Here is a 16563-nt window from a genome sequence, read left to right as displayed (position 1 = left end):
ATTCATAATAATAACAAACTACCTTCAAATAATTATTTTCTGTTTAAGGGTAGCAGTTTCACATGATAAGAAATGTAATGCAATTTAAATGTAGCACGATGAGCTTCATATATGTGCCAGAAATGTGCACTGAAATCAACTTAAATCCTTATGTTTATATGTGAATAAATATGCTTACACAGTAATAGCTCACCATATTTAGTAATGCTAATTTTCAGAGTTTCAGAAAAACATGGTAAGAGAAAATGAGTTGCCTATTTGACTTCCAAAAATATCTGAACTTGCTACTTAAGAGATCTGTAATTCTTGAAAATTTGTGGGAGTATTTATTATCATTAAGACAAATTCACTTTAATTTCACATTTAAATGAACCAAGTCTTAGATTATTAATAGTTTTCTAAGATAGATAATTTCTGAAACATAGCTGAACAAATGGTTTCCACTTGGTAGAAAGCCATTTTTGGATCCTGCTACATTCAATCTTTAAGTAAAATCTTCATTTATTTTTTTTTGATTTAGAAAGAAACATATATATATTTTTTTAAGACAGAGTCTCACTCTGTTGCCTGGGCTAGAGTGCCGTGGCATCAGCCTAGCTCACAGCAACCTCAAATTCCTGGGCTCAAGCGATCCTCCTGCCTCAGCCTCCCCAGTAGCTGGGACTACAGGCGTGTGCCACCATGCCTGGCTAATTTTTTCTATATATATAGTTTTTTAGCTGTCCATATAATTTCTTTCTATTTTTAGTAGAGACGGGGTCTCGCTCTTGCTCAGGGTGGTCTTGAACTCCTGAGTTCAAATGATCCACCCGCCTTGGCCTCCCAGAGTGCTAGGATTACAGGCCTGAGCCACCGTGCCTGGCCCAGAAAGAAACATATTATCTACTTAGCCAATCTATGGTGATAGATGCTTGCTTAACTTTGCTGATAAAAGCTCCATGTCCTGGGAAACTCCTTAGTCCTAGTATAAACTAGATAGTTGGTAGCCCTACTGCGAGACAAATTAAACTGTGAAACTTTGAGAGAATAGAGCCTTACCTTTACATCGTTGGTGTTCATTCTCGTGCCCTCCTTTCCCACAAATATGTCATCGATGTCCACAAGGATGTACCTGTCCAAGGACAATGCCAGCCTCTTCCCTGACAAGAAGGAGATGGCATCTATGAAGATGAGTTTGTGCAACCAAAAGTTCAAATTGTTGCCAAAAAGAACTCGCTGAATTCCATCGTGAAGCCCCAGGTCATGTATGACAGTGGCATAAAAAGCACCTTTAGAGACTGGAGGAAAAAGGTTTTCGGGGGTCTTCACTTTGGCGAATATTACTGGTTGGTAGGCGGAGTGATTAATCTGAAAAACCGTCCAGTCGGTTCCAGGTAAAGAACCTTTCTCAAGCTTAGAAGATTTGGTCACACGAAGCAATGGGGAATGAGGGTTAACACAACAATCTTTTACTGCGAGGTTTCCATAAATGGAGAGAGGCAAACCTTTTAACTGAAAGCTCTGTAGACTCTTCTCACTGGTTTTGTGGAATCCAATGACTCCTACGCCATATTCTACACAGTATTTATCTAAAAGGCTTCGATTCCAGGAGTCCATATTTATATACTTTAAAATATTCTCATAAATAATGAGAATATATTTGCCTTTATTTTTGTCTGTAAGTGCCGGAAGATCTCCCTTCCCGGGGGCAATTTCGACGTGATACCGGAATCGGCTGGATTCCAGGATCGTGATGATGTCTTGACCCAGGGATGAATACTGGCTCTCCACGAACACCAGCACGGTGGGGTCGGTCCTGGAGGCATCAAGAAGCTTCATCGGTTTCACTTCCAGCAGTCTGTAAGGCAGGGGCTGGAGGTCACTGCAGTCCACATCCGAAGCCGGCTCGGACAGCTCGCTTTCCTGTTTGTAGCTGCTGTACAGGTAGTAGGCAGAAATGACGATGCTCACCGTGCAGAACGTGGCGAGCAGAAGAACCGTCCTTTGAAAGTGCCTGTGAAGTTTCATGATAAAACTCATGCTGTGGATACGTTCCTGGACGATTCCAACAGAAGCACCATAAAAAAAGTACGAGAAAGTAAGGTTTTCCAGCGACTTTCCCAGTCTCAGTCAACAGTTTATGTCACCATTGCAGCACATGGGTATCACTGGATCGGGACTCGCAGAAAATACAGTCTGAAAAATAGAAGAGAATAGAAAACATTCAGTCGGCAGCATTAAAATGAACGAGTTTTGAACGAGGAAGATGACCTGGCGTGTGGTAAGGCCGAGACCTTCCCTTTCCTTCTCCCGGCTCTGAACGAGGACATGGGGAGGACAAAATGAGGGCGAGGTTCCACTGAATGCTGGTCTCTACCCCTAGTGCAGAAAAGACATTGGTCTAACAAGGAATTTCATTGTACTCACTGAGATTTGCATCAAACTCTGTGGATAATATAGGCTGGGCACGGTGGCTCACGCCTATAATCCTAGCACTCTGGGAGGCCGAGGCAGGAGGATTGCTCGAGGTCAGGAGTTCGAGACCAGCCTGAGCAAGAGCGAGACCCCATCTCTACTAAAAATAGAAAGAAATTATATGGACAGCTAAAAATATATACAGAAAAATTAGCCGGGCATGGTGGCACATGCCTGTAGTCCCAGCTACTTGGGAGGCTGAGGCAGGAGGATCGCTTGAGCCCAGGAGTTTGAGGTTGCTGTGAGCTGGGCTGATGCCACGGCACTCACTGTAGCCCGGGCAACAGAGCGAGACTCTGTCTCAAAAAAAAAAAAAAAAAATATATATATATATATATATAGACTCAAGATCACAGAGAGGTCACCTGAGCCATAAGCTGCCATATTCTATCATCCAGGGACGTGTCACGTAACGCATGCTCAAGCTATTTGCATTCAATTACACGAACCGAAAAGTCATAACAGTTTCAACATGTTTCATTAAAGGCTACAGTGAAAACACTAGTTTACTAGTTTTATTTTTTCTGAAAGTTGTTGATACAGTGAATTTTGTTATTCTGTCTACATTTCAAATTCATTAGAGAAACAACCCTATGACCGTTGCCTTCATTAGAATAACTCTTTCAAAATGCACACATGGTCCTGCGACCCAACGGATCATGTTAGAACTGTATATTTACTTAGTTAGGGTTTTCAAAAATCTAAACAGTCATGTAGTGAGAAGAATGTGAGGAGTAAAATCTTTTCTAAGGTTCCTCCAGCTCTGGCACGAGGCCACAGGGCACAATGCACTTTTGGGGAAGAGCGTATTAACCTAGGATTCACTTTCTGTTCCATTCTGTTTCTGCTTTCTGAGAAGAGCTCAATCATTATACAAAAAAGTACTCTAAAAGTGTTCTGAAAAAACACAAGGAAAACAACTGAGACTTCAACAATTGTTATGCAACAATTTCAAATTCCTTTCAAGTCTTAGCACCATTTGAAAATGCAGTAACTTTGAAAAATAATAGGAAAGAAACCTGTGCTTCTTGGAGCAAAAGTTTATTAGAGTCTTACAGTCCTGGCACTTTGCAAAGAAATATCGTGGAATATTAAAAAAAAAAATTAAGACAGGTTTTGTTGTTGTCAGAAGGCAGGCGAAAAGCTAACCAGTAAGATAACAGCCCTGCTGCAAAATATCATATTTGATGTTTGCCATAACAGTGGGGTTTTTTGCACCTCTGACTCTTATTGTGTCATTCGGGTCCGTGTACCTTAAAGTCAAATGGCGAGGTTAGAATCAATGAGCACCCAGAACATTCTGGATCTCAAATTCTCTGATATTCACCTGTGAAATATGCAGTGAACAATATTGTGAATAATGTGTTCATCTTTATGAATAATATATTCTGGAATAGAACTGCAAAATATTTACAAGCTATTTATTCTATTTACAGGGTAAATGATGCTTTTATCCTACAAATTATATATTATAGTTTATTCATTCAAATATTTAAGGGGAGCTATGTCATTCACTCACATATTTAGGGCACGGCTACCCTTCTATGTAAAATGCAAATGTTCACCATAGCGACTTTCTTTTAAAGTTTCTGAGCTGTGTTCAGTAGGGACAGTGATGAGAATGAGGTCAATGTGTAAGCTGTGGATTAGGGACCATGACTGCAACAGGGTGGGAGGAGGGTGGGAGCCCATGGCAAGTGCGGACGGGGGCGGGTCTGTGAAATGTGTCACCAGGGGTGGGGGGCAGGACTGGGGCAGAGACTTGACGGATGAGGGTGATCTGAATAGACATTTCAGATAAAGGAAATGTTACAGAGATGAGCACACTATTGGGCAAGAGACAAGGATGACAAAGTGCAAGGAAAGACTTAAGAATTACTTAAAAAATAAATGTGGCTCCATATGGGTAACCCAGATTATGGAAAGATTTTTTTTTTTTTTTTTTTTTTTGAGACAGAGCCTCACTCTGTTCCCTGGGCTAGAGTGCCGTGGAGTCAGCCTAGCTCACAGCAACCTCAGACTCCTGGGCTCAAGAGATCCTCCTGCCTCAGCCTCCCGAGTAGCTGGGACTACAGGCATGCGCCACCATGCCCGGCTAATTTTTTTTTTCTATATAGATTTTTAGCTTTCCAGATCATTTCTTTCTATTTTTAGTAGAGACGGGGTCTTGCTCTTGCTCAGGTGGGTCTCGAACTCCTGACCTCGAGCGATCCTCCCGCCTCGGCCTCCCAGAGTGCTGGGATGACAGGCGTGAGCCACCGCACCCGGCCGGAAAGATTTGATAACACAGAATTTCATGGCTGTGAAAGCCTCACAGGGCGAGGCTATGGCTTGACTGTGTCCCCTGAAGTTCATGTGTTGGGAACTTGATCCTCAGCACAGCGGTGCTGGGGGGCCTCGTGCCCTCGTGAGTGAACTGATATCCATTATTGAGGGAGCGGGTAAGTTATCTCAAGAGTGGGCTCATTGCAAAAGTGAACTTGGTTCACTCTTGCTCTCTTGCTCTTTGGGGGATGCTCTTTTGCCCTTCAACCCTCCCCCCCGTGGGACGACGTGGCAAGACGGCCCTCAGCAGAGGCTGCACCTACTCTTGGACTTCCCAGCCCCCAGAGCTGTGAGCCACACACATTTCTATTGTTTAAGATTATGCAGTCTGTGCGATTCTGTCATAGTGGCATAAGACAGACTAAGACAGGAGACACTCTACTTTCCTGATTAGGGAAGAACGTGAGAGTAAGGTTGTTCTAGAACAAGAATTCAACAACAGCGTGGAGGAGATCACAGCGCAATCTCAGAGGGCTGAGCCTGGTAATCCAGTGCAGGCTCATTTCCGACCACTTAGTCATGAACTGTTAACGATCACAGTTCAGGCAGAACGCGGGGAAGGGACGAGTCTGAGGAGCAGTGGACGTAAACGAGGAAGAGAGCTCGATGTGCCACGTGAGGGCTGTGGCACCTCTGCCAGGTAAGATGCCACCAAGTGATCTGAGATGCTCTAAAATAAATCAAACACAAACAATACATCCTGCCCTTTAAACATTCTAGTATAGGTCTAGGCGTAATTTCAGCGACTAAAAAATTAACCTGGACAACAGAGTTTCCACTGTAGCTGTAGTTAATTGATTTCGATAAGTAACTGTGCTTTCAAAGCTGTGTACCTGTTTACGACTGTGCTAGTCTGGAACATACCAGCAGGACACAAAGCCTCACACCGTCCCCTGTCTATGTTTCCTTTCAGCTGAGAAGTGTTTTTGACTGGCTATAAAATGTGTTGCCGCATTTTCCATTTCAGATAGCAGCGTTTTACAGTGGATTCCCTTTGTCAAGGGGGAAAGGCGTGTAACTTACACAATTCTTATCTGTGACGGGGCGGAGTCTCTCACTGTGTGGGGCAGATATTAGGAACACACCAAAGCTACCCTTTCTGTGAGCAGGTACAAAATACTGAAGGACATTTCTTTTCCATTAAACTCTTTCAGTTTCCTCCTGAAGGCAAAGAAAATTCCAGCGTATGTCCCTGAGGATTTGGTCTAACATATTCAAAGGGATACATGAAGATTCTCCCATTTGCTGCAAATCTTTTCCAACTGCACCTCTCACTTTACCCTGACCAACTCGTCTCTGGCGTGCACTCTCAGAACTTGCTGTTCATATTGCAGCCTCATCCGGAAACAGCTGCCATGTTTCTGTTTGCTCCGAAAACCCGAGGATGGCCTGAACTGCAGCTGCCGCCCCTTCTCCTGCAGGGAGCGGGTGGCACTGCAGCAGCAGGTAGAGGCAAGGGTACAGCCTTCGGGGACCGTCACTGGTGGGGCATCACTAGGACAGGTAGCCGTGCAGAATGAAACTCTGCCACTCAGTCCCCTGTGATGCCTTCTCTGTCCTTCCACTCAGCAGGTACACAGAGTCACTGCGAAAAGTACCTCTCCTTTGTACTTAATGCCACCATTATAATTAAAATTTTATTTAAAGTCAGCCTCCCCGTATGACTGGCTGCTCCAAGAAGGCAGAGCTGGCCTCTTCTTCCCTGGCACCCTGGTGCCAGGTGCAGAGTAAGTACTCAATGACTATTTGGGGAATTAACTAAATACAATGGCATATGATGCCTGTAGGTTAATTTGACGCTTCTAGTTTCTTCTAATGCCACAACTCATTTGTTGAAGGTTACACGTGACTATAAATATGATTATAATTTCTCATACATTTGCTGGACTTCACTTCTGTTTCCTTAAATACCAAGCTAATAGAATCATAGCATCCCAACATGGAATACATCTAATATCGTGATATCTATGGTAGATAGTAAACCTTCACCCACCAAAAAGTATCTATCAATTGATCATTATGCAATCGGTCATCAGGTATTCATGGAACCCCTGTGAGATTAGTGCAGTGCCATGTGCTGGGAGCAGCAAGGAAGGAATCGTAGGAATGACTCTTTTCTTTGGAAGGATGAATTCCATTGAGCGAAATAAGACTTGAGAAACAACAGCCAACTCTATGTTGCACCTAAATAGAGATTTATGCTACACAGACGATATCTGTTACTGATTTCAGAAGACAGACAGACTGACGAAGTTTAGGAAAGTCAGTGCCAGATTCTAAGAGCCACGGTGCTCGAGGGGGACAAGGCATAATGGCCTGGGTGTGGATACGAGGGTGGGACAAGAGGCCAGGCAGAAATCCCCGGCCAGGCTGAAGCAATGAAATGGCTACAATGTGTCTCCCTCACAGCAAAACTAAACTAATTACAGGACACTGTGGGTTGAAGATGGAAACAGTATTTGGTTGAGCTAGTGCTGCAGATTAGCGCATGTCCCTGGAAGTGACCGTGAAGCATGGATGTATCAGCCTAGAAACAGAGGACACTGGATGTATTTGAACAGAGAAAGTTGATACAAATACTGTTTACAGATGATCGTGTGGCGGCGACGCCCAGAGTAGACAGCGAGTGTTCATGCGAACAGAGAGCGGGTGCCACATTGCACAGAACGAAGTCATCCCAGCCAGGAGGCTGCTGCTCCCCTCATCCGCTGGGGATGGTGGGGAGTCCAGGCTTAGGGGGTTGCCAGGGAAAATGGAAATGAAGAGACGTTTGGAGAGAAAGCAGTAAAGGACATGCTTACCGTTAATTATGGTTGGGGGAGGCGGCAGGTAGGGGACTTGAAGATAAAGGTGCCGGTAATAGAGACACAAAGCTTAAGGTGGCATGTCCCCGTCAGGCTCAGTTAGGCAGAGCGACTAGATCATGCCTGGTGAGACGGCAAAATCACAAAGTTCTACAAAATAGTTGGATGTAGACAAAGAAAAGAGTCAAGGAAGTCTTTGAAATTGGTGGGTCGCAGGTAAACCTCGACATGCTGCCCGAAACCAAGTCCCCAGAAAAGCCTTTCCTGACCAACGCTACTCTTCCCACCTTTAGACCTGGGCCCCCCTTGGAGACTTTAGCACAACTCTTACTAAATATTAATACTAGTAGCCATATTCCAATGTCTCTCTTCTTTGTTAGGCTGAAGTTTCTAAGGGTACAGGGCTCCTGTTATTCCCAGTAATCTTTCAAATGAGAAACAGGGTAAAGACATTTATAAAGGCCAACAAGATCAACCGATAGACACGTCAGTATAGTGATGATTGTGGTTTTGAAGCACTTTCACTAAAACACATTGACAATTACAGAGTTTTGCACGGTCGGGGTGCTCTGAGTAAGGGACAAGCACACCGGCCAGCATGTCAGCAAGTCCCGGACACAGCTGTCTTTGTGAACGGTGGAGAGCTGATGGTTGTGAATTCTCTTCCCCATTCAGCTTGTAATGAGGCATATGCTAAATGGCTAAGACACCGTGTATGAAATTTAGAAAAATCAATGAACCGCTTAGGCAGGCATTCAGCAATAAACACAGTTAGGAACAGGAGCGTTACAAGGTTGGATCGGTTACAAACATCACCACACGGTCAGGATCTCCTATAAGGCACCGTGAAGGAAATACCACCGTGTAGGAAGGTAGAACAACAATTGCCACACAGGCAACATCAATGGACATTCACTAAGTGCCACCACTGTGCTGGGCCCTTTGGAGGCTGAGTAACCTGCCTTAGACGTCACAGCGAGTAGAGGTTGACCTGAAATTCGAACTTTGACAGCCTGTATCAAAAACACCACACGCCTGGGAAGACAACTACACATCCCTTCCACACTAGGAACAAGCAGGGAATTGCTACCCGGTAGCTGTCACCTGTAGACACTGCAGTTTCCTCATAGGAAAATGGTATACTGCGGTACCAACTTAATAGAGGGTTTTGTTTGTTTGTTTGTTTGTTTGTTTTGAGACAGAGTCTTGCTCTGTTGCCCAGGCTAGAGTGCCGTGGCATCAGCCTAGCTCACAGCAACCTGCAACTCCTGGGCTCAAGCGATCCTCCTGCCTCAGCCTCCCGAGTAGCTGGGACTACAGGCATGCGCCACCATGCCCGGCTAATTTTTTCTATATATATATATATTTTTAGCTGTCCATATAATTTCTTTCTATTTTTAGTAGAGACGGGGCCTCGCTCTTGCTCAGGCTGGTCTTGAACTTCTGACCTCGAGCGATCCTCCTGCCTCAGCCTCCCAGAGTGCCAGGATTACAGGCGTGAGCCACCACGCCCGGCCCTTAATAGAGTTTTAATGAGGACTGTGAAAGAAACTATTAAAAGCCTTTAAAATAATGTTTGGCACATAGAATGCACACATAAAATTTACCTATGATGATGATGATGATGATGATTGTAGAACTAACACATGAATGGGAGAAGTATCCGGAAGGAGGCCAGTGAAAGTGCACTAATGGTTCATAAGGGCACAGGGACACGCATTTCAGCTTCCGCAGAGTCGTGGGAAGCACAGAAGTCCCCCCTCGGTGCAGGGATCTAAAGCCGGGTGGGTCTCAGGGCAAAGGAAGAGGCTCCGTGAGAGGAGTAACCAGCACCTCGCCCTTGGGGTTCTTCTCATTCCTCCCGCTGTCCTTAGATGAGCTCACCTACTCCCTGGTTTTCATTACCTTCTATACTCCTGTAAACTCCAAATGTTAATTTGTAACTCAGTCTCCTCTCCTCTAAGCTGTAGGACTTCCAGCTGAACCATCAACTTGACATATGAGCAACAGCAACTCACATGAGCATCGCCCTTTCTTATCGTACGCCTGCCACCGTTTGGCTCCACTGGAGTCACATCGCGAGCAAACTCGATCTTTCCAAAATTGAACTCATGCTCTTCCCCTTACAACCCTCTCCCGCTCCCCACAATTATCTAGTGGTTCATCCCTGACACCTGCTTTTACTTTGTCTCTGCTTATCTGCATAAACCCACGTCCTCTCACTTCCATTTCCCAAAACCCCTCGAGCTAGGTCACTGTCCCCTGCCCCGGTGACATCACTCCCTGAACTCCTGCAACAGCTAATCTCACCACACGTGCTTCTGGCACCTTCTACACTGTTCTCCAGGCAGCATCAAAGTGGAACTCTGACTATTTCTTCCCAGCCAAAAACCTGTCAGTCGTTGCTTATGTTACTTGTTGATAAAAATTCAAAGTCCTACACGTGTCCCATAAGACCCTGTGGGATACGCTTCCCACTCTTACCTCTCTGGCTCAGGTAGATGACAAGTTCCCCTCTAAGTTCCAGGCAAACGGGTCGTCTTTCAGTCGACAGCCTCTTTTCTGCCTCAGGGTCTTCCCACCTGCTGTTCTCTTTGTCTACAAGTTTTTTCCCCACTTCTTCATTTGGCTTCATCCCCACATTCTATGGCTCTAAGTCTCAATGTCCCTGTCTCACAAAAGTCTTCCCCGATGCCCCCGATCTGTCAGGCCTCCCTGTTACCCACTCTCACATCTCTGTAGCACGTTCCACAGCTGTGATTAGTCATGAGATCGTCTGCGTGATTTTTCTGCATAGACTGGAGGCATCTGAGGTTCTTGTCCTGTTCACCTCTGTGGTCACACAGTGCTTGAAGTAAGAACAGCCCATGGAATACTTATTGAATGAGCAGAGAAAAGGCCTCTAGGATGTTTTACAAATAGCAGCTACGGCCAGGCGCGGTGGCTCACGCCTATAGTCCTAGCACTCTGGGAGGCTGAGGCAGGAGGATTGCTTGAGGTCAGGAGTTCGAGACCAGCCTGAGCAAGAGCGAGGCCCCATCTCTACTGAAAATAGAAAGAAATTATATGGACAGCTAAAAATATATATATAAAAAATTAGCCGGGCATGTTGGCACATGCCTGTAGTCCCAGCTACTCGGGAGGCTGAGGCAGGAGGATCGCTTGAGCCCAGGAGTTTGAGGTTGCTGTGAGCTAGGCTGAAGCCATGGCACTGTAGCCTGGGCAACAGAGAGAGACTCTGTCTCAAAGAAAAAAAAAATAGCAGCTGCATTCACAAACTAGGGCAATACTCAAGTCAAACCATCTTCCGTGAGCAGGTACCTCTATCAGTCACATTGGCCTCAAACAGTCAAGGCGATAACAAAAACATTGCAAATGGCGGTGACCATCTCTGTCAGAGTCATACATCAAGCACATCCAGAATGTGCCTTTCGCTGACTTTTACTCAACCACCTATTTTTCCCATTCTGAGATTTTTTCAGAATTCAGTGTGAATAGAATTGCTTTGCAATGCATCTGTTTTTAAAAAGATTCCACCAAGGAAACATTAGCAATTAGATCTAATTATCTACCATGAACAAAAGGCAGAGGGAGAAATCAGTTTTGGGGATCACAGATAATTCCATATTGTTAGTGAAGAACCAGATATATGCAAATGTGAATTTGGCGAAGCATCGTGCTATCTGCAAGCGGAAGGGCTCACTTGTCAACGTAACCTATCTTTTCTCTTCCACTAACACCCACCATCATCCCGAAGTAAAAATCAATTTCCAAAGGAAACAGAATCATGTTAAAGTTGGCAGTATAAGAAATGTGAAAAAAAAAGATTACCATCTGGAAAATGAGTATTAATAACTAAAGAGCTTCAGGTTTTAACATAAATGAAAGACATTTAAAAGATCTTGACAATATTCCTCTTTCTCAAAAAAGAAAGGAACGGCAAAACTATATTTCATAGTGTTGCGAAATCCATTTGTGGGCCTCCAATACCATCACAGGAATTTGCTAAAAGTAATTTCGTGATATTAAAAATTGACAAAGAACGTGCCTTTCTTCAGGAAAGAATGTGTAAAACTGTGTCCCATTAATTGAACTGTGCTGTGGTAGGCAAGAGGCTGATTTGCATGGAGGATGACCAAGAATACACTCTGCCTCCACCATTGCAGTGTTTAAAGGATGCAGGGGAGAAAGGCTGCACTTGGGGGCGTTAGCTTTGTTTGGTAGATTAGATGGAAAATGAGTTTCTACTGTGATGCTCCCTCCCTCTTCTATTTAGAAATTATGAAGGAAAGGTTATGTTTTGTTTCCCTGCCCCAGTGTTACACCATCCAGCCAGGTAAGGGAAGAAACCACCCCACTGCTGTCTGCTGCTTGTCCTGGCTGTGTGACTTAAGAGAGCCCCCTGTACTCTGAGACCGAACTATTCACAGAACGTACACATGGATCTCTGCCTGACAGCAGGGCATGATGACTATGGCCAACGCAGCTTTGAGGATCTACTATGAGCCTTAGCATCTCTGTCTTGCATCAGAATTGCGGGAACAACAGCGTGTTAACCCGACCTCTCCCTGGTTGCCTGAGCCATGAGATGCAAAGTCACAGAGCAGCGCCTGGCTGTGTATTAGGGCAAGTTCCAGGAACAAGAGAGGGAAAGGCAGCCAATCTGCAGGGAGAAGATGATGAAAAAAGTGCAGAAAGGAGCAATGAAGAAATATGATGGGGAGTCCTGCGGAGGTTGGGGGTCCTGGTTCTATTCACAGCACTCTCTATGTTATGGTACATCAATGAAGTCAGATAAATTCTTCCTCTGTTACCTTGGGCACCTTTTAGAACAAGTGACATTCAACCCAACTAGGGTATCAGCAGAGGGGAAAGAAATCACCCAAACTAGACTGTACATACTTTGCCAGGGACAGCGCCACATTTACTTGTCCTGGGCACTGCTTCATGCCTGGCATAGGAGTAGGTGCTCAGTAAATACCTCTTGGGTGAACGGATGCTTATTTCACCTGTGAGAGTGGAAGTGCTGGAAGTGGATAGCCTCCATGGTATCAGCCATAACTATTTGAAAACCTATACAGAGACAACGCAATATAATAAAGAAATGTGCATTTGAGCCAGACTCAAACAGAGTACAACTCCACCACTTGCCAGGGATCTGATCTGAGGCATGTGGGTCACCTTTCAGTGCCTCAGTTTCCTCATTTGTGAAATGGGAATAGGATTCACCTCAAATAATCTTTGTAGAGAGTACATGAGCTATAAGTTAATATGGAAAGTGCTTAGAACAGTCCCTGGTACAAGGTAACTATTCTATGAGTGTTGTTATTTTTAATCACTTACTTTTTTTTTTTTTTGAGACAGAGTCTGGCTCTGTCGCCCGGGCTAGAGTGCCATGGCATCAGCCTCACTCACAGCAACCTCCAACTCCTGGGCTCAAGCGATCCTCCTGCCTCAGCCTCCCGAGTAGCTGGGACTACAGGCATGCGCCACCATACCTGGCTAATTTTTTCTATGTATATTTTTAGTTGGCCAGCTAATTTCTATTTTTTTAGTAGAGACGGGGTCTCGCTCTTCTGGTCTCGAACTCCTGACCTCGAGTGATCTTCCCGCCTCGGCCTCCCAGAGTGCTGGGATTACAGGCATGAGTCACTGTGCCCAGGCTCACATTTTTACTAGTAAAAACCTAGACAATAGTACTTATCAACAAGTTAAGTTTTGTCTTATTCTCTAATGCGTTTTTCATGTGTATCTGTCCTCTCTTCCAGAGCAATTTCTACAAGGTTGGACAACAGACAGGACAGGAAACGGTCTCTGAGACCCTCATCTCACAGGTGAGGAAACCAAACCCCAGAGCCAGCCAGGGAGCTGCCTCAGCCACCCCTGTCCCTGAAGAGCCAGGCCTAGAATCCAGGTCTACTTCACATTCTTTTCAAGCACTGTAATCAAACAGACTAAAAAATGAAACCTATGTGAAATGAACACTCATCACTGAGATGCTTAAATGGTTTAGGATAGGACTACAATATTTGATTTTTTAAGCTCTCATTTGGCAAGAAGTAACCAAGAATTACAGCCCTCAGTAATTTGTAGGAGATCTTGTGAAATGGTTTATTATGGACATTAATTATAGTAGGGCCTGACTACTTTTTTCCCAGTCAGGTAACTTATATGAAATTTATGAAAAACGTTTAGAGTATCACCAATGGATAATTCACTTATTGGGATATCCACGTGCCTGAGGATATAGTTTTTATTCAAAACAAACAGACAAAGCAACAAATTGTAAAACCAGTTCTTTGCTAAGAGAAACTTCAGTTATAAAATAATTTTGAGCATTGTTCAGACAAATTTTCATTATAATGCAGACCAGTACTTTTGTGGCCTGGCAGCGTCCCCTAATCTGGACAGGTGTTGAGAGTTCATGCATTTCAGTGCGAATGCTCATTTCTAGCCAGAGCACAGGGAAAGTAAACTGCCACCAATTTTCCCTATTGTCTAAACTCTTAAGCAATTAGAAATCCAAGGCATTCATCTAGCTGAAAATAGTGCTTTTATCTTTAATTCTATTTCTTTAATTTTACAGCCCATACAAATCACAAAGTACTTAAATGTAGTTTTTAGAAATATATTTTTATACCTCAACAGATGCATATTTAAGTTTAGACGTTGGACCTAATCTCCAAAGAGCAGCCAACACTCAATCAAGTTTCAAGGAAGTCACATAATCAGATTTCCTGAATTAAAGGAAAAATTTTTAATTTCTTTATGGTTTCAAACTTTTGAAATGACAAGTCAACCATGAAATATTTAGATTCTAGCTTGTAATAACTTCTGCAGCAGAATATACGGTCCAGAAAAAGAACCTCAAATGTCTGGTTATCTTTTCTAGTATATTTTTTTCAACAAATCTTTCAGTTATACCAAAAATTATTCTATACATGGTGCAATGGCCATAAATAATGCTTTTCTTAAGAAAATTTCTTAAAAGACAAGGTATACTATAACTCAAACTAAACTAAATCTCTCCAGATAGAGACAAAAGTTTTGTTTTATGTAAAACATTTTAGTAACATGAGAATCCTTCATTTTAAAGACAATGAAGAGAATTAACTGATTTGACTAGTTTAAAATTAACATTTATTTATGCAGAGAAACAAGTCTTGTGTCTTACCATCAAGACCATAAAGAAAAACAATAACCATGTTGTAGAGATGATGGACACTGTGTTAACTAGAGAAAGAACTGTTAGGGCAAGCCTCTTTATATGTTCAGTACTATTTTAAAAAGGAGTCTCTTTCCAACATATTTTTGCAATCGTCTTCTCAAATACGATTTCGATAGGAACTGTGGTTGAAGAAAAAGGAAAAAATTTCCTTCAGCTGCATATCAGGCATTTGAGTTTCTCTTCCCTACCATTCTGCTCTCTTGTGGTGAATAGCATTGTTCATGAATTGATAATATGATATTTTCTAAGGGCAAAAAAAGAGTAGGTCTGAGATCAGTTTCACGCCCGTCTCAATATCTGATTTGTACTTTAATATAATATTAAGAATGTATCTGTTTACATTGTTTCGAAGTGTTTTTTTCAAAACTCTTCCAGATTGAATATGTTGCTATATCCCAATATGTTTGTAAAGAATATAGCTATAGTTCCAACTTTCAATGACTTTGAGGCTTAAACAGTATCCAGATATTAGAAAAATATCTCCTTGGAAAATGATATGGATAAACCTCTTAAAGAATGTAACCTGGTTCTTTCCTGCAACCCCCAAGTGAATATATTAAATAGAAGATGTATCTATTTTCTTTCAATTTAAAGCACTCAATACTTAGGCTGATTATTTCTTTCCAGTTACATTTAATATTTCTAATGCTATAATTTTAAATAGCGTTTCTAAAATAAACTGCATCAAACAGAAAGCTTTGTCCTGGACGACTGCTGCATGGATGGGCAGGTAGTTACTTTAAAATCTCTGATGTTGCTTACAGGATTCTGCCAGGACAACAGACGTGGTCTGCTTAACAAACCAACTGCAGAATAATTACAAGTGGTCGGCGAGGATCTTAAACAACTACAAGGAGTCATCTATCTCCTTGATACTTTAATCTTATGGAAAAAAGAAGCTTTAAAATTTTCCCCGAATGCTAATACAGTCCTTTGTTTCACTGAATTTAATCAAGATGCTCCTTTTATTTTTCAAGAATAAAAGGGAGCACTCGTTCGGTCCTGAAATCCTTCAATTAATTGTGCAAGTTGTTATGTCTTCCTGAAAGCCCCTACGTCTGTGCACGAGGCGTCAATGTGCAATGCACATAAATAGGTGCACTTACCTGGAATTCAAGTCCGAAACGCTGGGAGTGCGGGAGAAAGTTTCGGTGGATGGGAGAGGCTGAAACTGCAGCAGCTGCTACAACCGGCTCGGGCTTTCCGGCTTCACAAGTGGCAGCAGCGCCAGCCCGGGCCCAGCGCCCTCCTGTTACGCAACATCCTAGTGACACTCGCCGTCGCCCTGCCACCCGGCCGGCGAGGCGCTAGAGGGCAAGAGTGTCACACGCAAGCCCTGTCGCCGAGGCCCGGCTGGGGACCGACTGGGGACGCGGGTGCCGACTACGCTGACGCGCGAACGCAGCGGCAAACTTGTCACGTTCCTCCGGGCATATTTCAGAGGTCGCTTTTCCGAGTGGCCGCGGCGCTAGCAGGTGAGTCGGTGTCGCACAAGCGAACAGCCCCACCCGGGACACTTGCAGGGTCAATTCGCAGACCCAGGCGCCCAGGAGGCTGCTTTGTCCCCGCTGTCTGGATGAACTTACTGAAAGCAGGAGGCGACGGGGCGAGCTCCGGGGCCCAAACCCGCCGGGACTTGTCCCGCCTGCGGCGCCGCCTCTGGGCTCCGCATCCCGGTCGCCGGGCCGGGGCCGGGCGGTGTCGCGCGGGCGGGTCCCCGCGGTCCGGGGTCCGGGCGACCTCCCCTCCCCT

The 16563-nt window shown here is 44.1% G+C and overlaps 1 protein-coding gene across 1 annotated transcript in view; it reads right to left on the bottom strand.

Annotated features, from left to right (window-relative positions):
- NDST3 (N-deacetylase and N-sulfotransferase 3) overlaps window positions 1–16012 on the bottom strand; it is a 113919-nt gene extending 97907 nt beyond the window's left edge. Inside the window, exons 1-2 of the mRNA XM_045537371.1 lie at window positions 15918–16012; window positions 1039–2175 (exon numbers count right to left, since the gene is read on the bottom strand). Coding sequence (XP_045393327.1) covers window positions 1039–2019 — 981 coding nt within the window. The 5' untranslated portion in view covers window positions 2020–2175; window positions 15918–16012. The remainder of the gene's footprint in view (window positions 1–1038; window positions 2176–15917) is intronic.
- Between the last annotated feature and the right edge of the window lie 551 nt (window positions 16013–16563).

This window comes from Lemur catta, chromosome 26 (assembly GCF_020740605.2).
Source record: "Lemur catta isolate mLemCat1 chromosome 26, mLemCat1.pri, whole genome shotgun sequence".
In the NCBI taxonomy this organism is placed as follows: Eukaryota; Metazoa; Chordata; class Mammalia; order Primates; family Lemuridae; genus Lemur; species Lemur catta.
This window is presented reverse-complemented; position numbering and strand designations above follow the sequence as displayed.